Source organism: Prosopis cineraria, unplaced genomic scaffold (genome assembly GCF_029017545.1).
Source record: "Prosopis cineraria cultivar Desert tree isolate PC_DT_omini unplaced genomic scaffold, ASM2901754v1 PC7, whole genome shotgun sequence".
In the NCBI taxonomy this organism is placed as follows: Eukaryota; Viridiplantae; Streptophyta; class Magnoliopsida; order Fabales; family Fabaceae; genus Prosopis; species Prosopis cineraria.
In genome coordinates this window covers 34,244,998-34,252,860 of record NW_026555338.1, presented here as the reverse complement: position 1 = coordinate 34,252,860, position 7,863 = coordinate 34,244,998, and the positions used below count along the sequence as shown (strand labels likewise).

Here is a 7,863-nt window from a genome sequence, read left to right as displayed (position 1 = left end):
CTAAGTTAACATTTGACACATGATGAGCAAGTTAGTCTACACATTTATTCACTTATTTAAAAACATGGTTAAAAGAAACAATTTAATCTCTCATGACTAAGTCATTAATTTTATTGATGATAATATCTAAGAGTGGATGATTCCACAAAAAATTATACCGAATGAGTTTGAGAGCTTCATTAAGTTGGGGGTAGACATTTACTTTAATAAGGTTGCTATTGCAGCAGAGGGTTCAAGACCTCCTAACATACCCATCAGGACAACGGCAATGTTGGGATATTGACATAGGTATCTAGAAAAACAATACATGCGGGTTTAACAAGGGCAATCATTACCTCTACATATTTGAGAACTGAGAAGTACTGTCAAGACTTAAAGAGTATAGATCGCAGAAACTCTCGGGCAGTGTGAACATCGTGGAGAGACATCGCACACTAGCAGCATAGTAAACAATAATAAGATCTTTTGCATTTGAGAATTGAGCGTAGCAATGGATAATGTCCGTACTATTTTCAGAGGTGCAAGCTGGGACAATTTCTCTCAAGGAGGGTCAATTATTAAAAAAACAGCCAATTAATAATAAACCAATTAATCTCCACTCGGGTTTGTATATGGAAATGAACATACAGACCAAAAAATATACACTAAATACCAAACAGTATTAAGTACATTTAGAGTTAACAATATTGGCGAAGGCATCAACTCAACCCGTCAAATTATGAAGCAGCAACTTCTTCAGTTTTCTTTTTCGCCTCCTTCAATTTCTTCCAATTCTCTGCCGTGTCAATTATTTCTCCAGTTTTTATTAGGTAACGGACTTTTTTGCCATTCTCAAGAATCTTATGGCCCACACGACTTGCCACATTCTGTTCTTTAGAGTATAGCATCACATTTGAGCTGTGGATGGGACCTTCGATCTTGGAAAAAAATAAAACACTTCCCAAAATTAGCATAAACATAACATGTATTCAAATTCAAATCCATGCAGTAGGTGATATTATTAGTCATCCTTGGGAACAAATAAGTAAATGAAGATCGTGCACGTGTTAAATTTACGCTGTCAATGCACATCCAAGCTTTCCAGAATATACAAAGGTCAAAGAGCGAACGAACACTAATTTCATTATTTCAGGAAAGGGTGATGGAACCTACCTTAATGATTTGCCCTGGTTCACCCTCTTCTCTACTCTTCATATGTTTTGTCTTCAAATTTGTGTCTTTCACAATGACAGTGCTGTTATGCTTGAAGACCTCAGTAATCTCTCCAATTTTACCTTTTTCACGTCCAGATATTACTTTCACTGTATCCCCAACTTTAACATGCATTTTATGCAAGACTGGAAGGCTATTTGGCTTACATTCCTTTCGCTCCCATCGTTTAAGCTGTCAGAGGAGGAACAGGAAATCTTACACAACAAACATACAAACATGCAAAACATGTGCGCGCGCACACACACAAGGATATTAGCAAATATTCTACATCATATTGGCATAATTTGAATGTCTCCAATAAATAACAAACAGCAAATGACTGCAGCAGGGCATTTTCAGATCTCATCTCACAAATAGTGTCCATTCCATCTCGCATTCCTTAATTTTTTTAGTTCACTTTGTTTTTCAACAGAAGAGAATCAGAAACTAACCCTCATTACAGTGAGGCATGGCTTCTCTGTTGAATTGCCCTGCATGAAACAACAAATGATGTTAAATTAGTCTTCCCAATATGTGAACTACATGTGAATGAAAATTTATTTATAATCTTTATGAAATGTTTTTCAGGGTTCATTTTGGATGCCACAATGAAATTTTGAAGATACAGTAATCAAGAACTTATTTTCTTCAATGCAACAAGTCATCTCATTATTATGGCAATGAAATTTATCGAGTTGTTCTTTGTTACTTGACAAAAAATAAGAATAATATGACTGCAACAACATCTTGCAACAAATTGATCAGCAAAAGAAATTTAAAGAATTAGAATATTGAAAGTCATTGACCAATCAGATTATCTCAAAGGTCCTGAACTCAACTGGAATAAGGGTCGCTGGAAAATTGTGGCTTAAACAGATTCTACCAAGGCCCTAAGATTTTTCAACAGCAAAAACTCCAAATCCACCAGCTCATCAATGTTATCAGATAAGTCAGGGAATTATTAATGCGTTATTGGATAGTTACTTTTGACCGCATGCCATTGTCAAGGGAAGTTGACAAATATGCTAATTGGCTCACTCGCCAAGGACTACATCTTTATGATGAAAGCTCTATCTATGATATCCCCCCCCCCCCAGTATCTGTTAACTTCCCTTGGTATTTCAAAATTTCCAATTACGTCCAAACATAAGACTTTTGCAAGTTTTCATCTCATCTCTCGAAGAGATACGAAATCAAAAATTGCACCAGGAAACCATGAATTATTAGTCCTCCTGCAAGTCCAATTTTTTTAGGAGCTAGACAATGGACAAGTGAAGAAAATTATGGAGACCTTGTAGACAAGCATTTCATCGCAGTTTCTAATCTTAAACTGCACCATATCTGAATCCAACTTGACAAGTACTAGGACTTTACTTCTCTCTTGACAAATGAAAAAACCCTCAAACCATTCTGAACAAACCAATTAATCAATTTTTGACCTTTATATCAGGGATTATTAATTACAGTCCAGGAACCAGGAAACAAACGTGAATATAGAGCTCTAAGATGACATATTCAAGTCGAACACATTAATTTTTACTTTTATGATATGGGATATTAATTATATAAAACATGGCAATGTATTCTAGCACAAATAAATATATATCGAAACTTGAATAATAGGTGTATATTAGACAAAGATAGCTTAACAAATTCGCAGATAACCAAGCACGAGAGCGTATCGTAGATAACCAAGCACGAGAGAGTACAATGTAATTATCGCAACCCGCTAATCAAACAAAACACACACGACGCATTAGAATTCGTGAAAGACACAGTTTGGCATTATCGCCAATTTTCAAATGGGAGTCCCGAAACAAATTGGCAATGACAACCAATTACCCACAAACACAGCTGCTCCCTAATGTGAAAGACCCATCGAAAGATAGCCAGAAAATACCACTATAGTTTATGAGTGAAATTTAAACGAAATAAACGTTTGAGTTACACTAAAAGAGAATAGAGACAGTTGGGAAAATGGCTGGGAACAGAATATTGTAACGTACCGGAACGGGGTAGTGAGTGATAGGGGAGAGACGTTGCCCCATGAAACTGTTGGAGGAAAGGGAAAGATAGGTGAAGGAGCTCTGAAGAGCAGCCATGGCAGCCATTTTTCACTGCTTCCCCGTCTATGGCTACTGAGGCTTGAATTTGTTTCTGCTTCTCTGTCCCCTTTTGGTGATAATGGATTATCCGCAGGGAAGACCTGCGAGTGCGAGGGAAAAACTTCAAAACGACGACGTGTCCTTGGCCGGTTGCTCTCGAAATGGTTTGAGGTACTAAGATGTGGGCTGAGCTTGGCCCAATCTATGCCAATCTCCTGATCTCTTGTCGTCTTCTTCCTTTTTATTTTTTGTGGGACAATAAAGTACGGAGTTCAGGATTCAGTGAACTTAAGTACAATTGGACAGTTTTTTAATGTTAATTTATGTTATCAAATATTTATTATTTTAATTTTTATATTTTTAATAAGTATAAAAGTTTCATTAATAGCTCTTTCTTAATTTTTAAGCAATTTTATTTTTTTTCCTTGCGTTTCTGTGGCGTTTGCTAACTTATTCATGAGAATAGTGCAAGGAAAATGATACGCATTTGTGATTTTGAAATTCTTTCTTTCTTGCTTTTTTTTTTTTAACCAATGTGATTTTGAAATTCAATAAAAGAAATTAGATATTTTTCTTGAGAAACAATACATTTATGCCGAAAAGGTTAACTTTAGACAAAAAATGATTTTTTTTAAAAAAGCTTTTGGTAGATTGGAAATATTAAGGCAGCTGGATGTCATTTTCTAGATAAAAATATTTTAGGGCGTAATGTAATCTTACAAAGTTTTTAAGGAATTAGTATAGTCAACTCTAAGTGATGTCAGGTCCGGGGGCAAAAAAAATCCAAGTGATGCATTGCACAACTCATTAGCAGTTATTGAAAAGGAAATCAGATACAGAAATCTGGGGGGCATGGAATCTTTCTTCCACCCCACCCCCTTCCTTCATCTTCACTTGCATTCATGAGGTAATATTTTAAGAGCGTAATATTTCCAAAACAACCCAAAGAGGTAAAATGAACAAAATTCACAAAAAAGGAACATGTTACAAAAAGAAAATTACAGTTGAGAATGCAGGGCATAAACAGGTTTGCCATAAAACCCAAAATTAAACTCGACTCGCCTAGGAGGACCACATATATATGACAGCAAAACCCAAAATTGAAAAGTAAAAAAAAAAAAAAAAAAGTAACCCAGAAAAGAAGTTAAGAGCATTGTTATTCTACACATCATAGGTGTCAGGTGCACTATCCATAGATTCATCTCTGCGGTGAATCCTAGCTTCAGGGTGATCCACATCAATGGAGACTTCATCTGCGGTAGTAGACAAAGACAATCCCTTCCTGTGACGGTTTTTACTCTGCCTTGTTTTAAGGATTCTTGTGAGCACTTGCACGACGTCTCTCATGGATGGTCGCTTCCTTGGGGCACGATTTATGCATTTGTATGCAAGCCCTGCCACTTCATTCAGCTCCTGCACGTCATATTCACTTTCTAATCCTGACTCCACTATCTCCTCCCACCCCATTTTCCCCTCGCTGTTCATCGCTGCCTGTTCATCCACCATCACCTTCCATTACCCTCAGAATTCAGAAATGAACACACACACACACACACACACCGATCTTATTCTTACCAGCTCGACTAGCTCCATTAGACCTTGTTGAGGATTTCTGCCTGCTATAAGTTCAAAAAGCAACACTCCATAGCTGTACACATCACTTTTCTTGGTGAATGTTCCCGAGGAGATGTACTCAGGGTCTAGATACCCAAAGGTACCTCGGATGGCTGCATGTTTGTCCACCTTCTCTTCTCTTGAGAGTCCAAAATCAGCAACCTGCTTGGTTCATCAGCATTAACTCACAATTCCACGGCAAGATTTCACTTGGTCATTTAGAGAAACGTAATTTACAACACTTACCCTGGCTCTCATGGACTGGTCTAGCAAAATGTTAGAAGACTTGATATCTCGATGGATTACCGGAGGAACTGCCTGAGGTGGCATAACATGGGATTGTGAAGAAATAAACACTATGTATGGGTTGATGCATATCAGTAACTGGGAAATCAACCTACCCCATCATGAAGATACTCCAAGCCTCTCGCTATATCTAGAGCTATGTGAACCCTCAAATCCCAGCTCATTTCTCCCTTCTCTTTACCTGGATATAGGGTCAACAAGAGTGCATTATTGAAGCTTCCTTCTTTTCGTTTTTTCCTTTTTTAAACTGATAAAACATGAAACTCAAAATGAGTCTGGAGGCTAACGTACTGTACAAGTGGGAAGCCAAGCTGCCTTTGCTCATATAGACATATACAAGCATATGCTGTCCCTTCTCTGCGCAATATCCAACCAAATTAACCAGGTTTCTATGGTGCAGCCTTCCCAGCAACATTACCTGAAATATTTCATTCAAGAACACACGAAAAGTAGATCGTGTGAGAACAAAAAAGCTGCACAACTTTCATTCACAAAACTTCAATGTTTTCTTGTGTACTACTGCTGTCCGACACTCTCCATAATTTTCATCGATTGACCACTTCGGACACATTTTTCCTCCAGAAGTAAAAACAAATAAATAAATTGTATCAGAGAATGACTTGAGAGGTAAATAGTTAGCTATAATTAACCCAACCTCTGTATGAAATTCTCTCTCTCCTTGCTTAGAATTAGTTGCAAGAACTTTAACTGCAACTGTCTCGCCGGTAGACATTTGAGCTTTATATACAGGACCAAATGCACCTTGTCCTATGAGAGTTGTAAAGTTACCTGTGGCCTTCTGCAAATCCCTGAAGTGAAAATGAAAGTGTTAAACAGAAAGACAATAAGATGAAATATCAAAATCACAGAAGTGTGAACTCAAATCTTGGAAAAAATTCACCGAGTAGTCCTTCTTCACACAATGAAGCACTGCTATACTAGGAACATGAAGAAAAAACCTCGGAAGAAAGACATACTTGTAAGGATACTCGGGTATTCCAGAAGCTGAAACGACGTTGCTTCTCTTAAAGCCATCAAACCAGAAGGACATGCCACTACGTCCAGACTTAACAGGAGATTCTGGGCCTAAGGTTGAGTCTGATAACATGGTACAAGAATCAGCACCATTTGTACGGATGGGTATCGTGGCCGCCCTCCTTGAACTGCTATTCCCAATCTGCGAGCGCTTACTATGGTATCTGACACAGAAAAGTGCAGAAATAGCCAAAACGACACCAATAACAACGCCTATTGAAATCCCAATGATCAGTCCTGTTGATTCCTCCCTCATCTCCTCTCTCTCGCGTTTTGCTTTGATTGCTTATTCCTTATTGATAATCCCATCCATTCACAGACCTGCCAAAAGCCATGACATTTATCAGACATAGCAGAGGGTACAAACAAAATATTAAGCTTTTCTTTTTGTGGTGCTTGGTTTATTGAATTGAATATTAAGCGGTCAACTGGAGACTATTACTTTGGAGTTCGCTGTTTATAAGCCATTCAAAGAGTTTATATATGCCCCAAAATGTGAAAATGTGCTCAGAAAAACCTTACGGCGTTCATAGGATAAAAGTCTCGGGTTGAAAATTTTGACTGCTGATATGCATTATATTTTGAACACTAAACAAATCAGATACGAATGATTCAAACGTGAATATTCCATGCCACTTCAAAAGTCAATCCCATGAAATCACATAAATACAGGAGAACCAAGGATTTCTCGGTAGGAGAAAGGAATTTTGTAGAATAAGCAGAACAAGAAAGAAAGAAGCTCGATGCGCTACCTACCTAAAGTCACTGTGGTTTTCTGTGTAACCCCTGATCCGGTATCTAGTCGACATAGATTTTCCGGTTAGAAAACAGAAAAAAGAGAGAGCATAGGGGGGAGGATGAAGATCAGATTGATGAAAATTGGTTCGAACCGTTGATAAATTCCTACTGCGAGCAAAACAGCCTCTTGGCCAAATGCAGCAAACGTTTCTCTTTCCTTTGCTTTCAGCAAACCCGGCTTTTTTTCTCGGCAACCAAACAGGACAATACAAAAAGAGAACCAGCCCACGCAAGCATCCACATACCAATACAAAGTGCACGGAACAGAGCAGACTTATTACAGATCGAAACAAAAAAAGAAAGAAGAAGTTGACCGGCAAAAAGAGCATTTTTTTTTAAAAATACTTGAAACACAATTAAGAGATTCTGGGCCAGGAATTACCGGTTAATCCGGGAGATAAAAAAAGTTGAAGCAGTTAAAGTGTTCTGGAAGGTTGGCCACATGGAATTGAAACTCGGAACCAGAAGTGCGGGAGTGCCAGTGAGAAGGAATCAAACACTTTTGAATGAGATTCCAAGAACCAAACAGAGAGCAAAGAATCTGACGGAAGGAAGGAAGGAAGGAACACAGTAGACAGGCTTGAGCCTTGTGCTTTGAACTGCTGCATCAATTGGCATTGAACAGTACGAAAAAGAAAAAAAATAAATAAAACTGGTAATACAGTTAATACTCTCCACAGAATACAAAATGACAAGTCGCTGCTCCCCAATAAAAAATTTAAAAGAAAATAAAGAAGGTAAGAATTTGCATGAAAGAAGCGCCATTAGAGATTTTGTGTGTTCCCAAAGTGACCTTCCTGTTCTGCGACATTTG

The 7,863-nt window shown here is 37.9% G+C and overlaps 2 protein-coding genes across 5 annotated transcripts; both read right to left on the bottom strand.

The window, feature by feature from the left end:
- Window positions 1–526: 526 nt before the first annotated feature.
- LOC129316152 (50S ribosomal protein L24, chloroplastic) lies at window positions 527–3,424 on the bottom strand. Its single transcript, XM_054960442.1, has 4 exons — window positions 3,198–3,424; window positions 1,644–1,682; window positions 1,153–1,383; window positions 527–917 (listed from the first exon to the last, which is right to left on the bottom strand). The coding sequence occupies exons 1-4, from the start codon at window positions 3,300–3,302 to the stop codon at window positions 717–719; spliced, it is 576 nt and encodes a 191-aa protein (XP_054816417.1). The 5' UTR covers window positions 3,303–3,424; the 3' UTR covers window positions 527–716.
- A 775-nt stretch (window positions 3,425–4,199) lies between these two features.
- Window positions 4,200–7,863, bottom strand: LOC129315820 (calcium/calmodulin-regulated receptor-like kinase 1). 4 transcript variants are annotated; one of them, XM_054959895.1, is made up of 10 exons: window positions 7,432–7,863; window positions 7,142–7,227; window positions 7,008–7,049; window positions 6,194–6,572; window positions 5,872–6,025; window positions 5,508–5,634; window positions 5,312–5,397; window positions 5,157–5,228; window positions 4,872–5,072; window positions 4,200–4,787 (listed from the first exon to the last, which is right to left on the bottom strand). In XM_054959895.1, the coding sequence occupies exons 4-10, from the start codon at window positions 6,505–6,507 to the stop codon at window positions 4,458–4,460; spliced, it is 1,284 nt and encodes a 427-aa protein (XP_054815870.1). In that variant the 5' UTR covers window positions 6,508–6,572; window positions 7,008–7,049; window positions 7,142–7,227; window positions 7,432–7,863; the 3' UTR covers window positions 4,200–4,457. The 4 variants fall into 4 exon arrangements, with proteins under 4 accessions (XP_054815870.1, XP_054815869.1, XP_054815871.1 ...); XM_054959894.1 differs by lacking the exon at window positions 7,432–7,863 and having other exon boundaries at window positions 7,142–7,405; XM_054959896.1 differs by lacking the exons at window positions 7,008–7,049; window positions 7,142–7,227.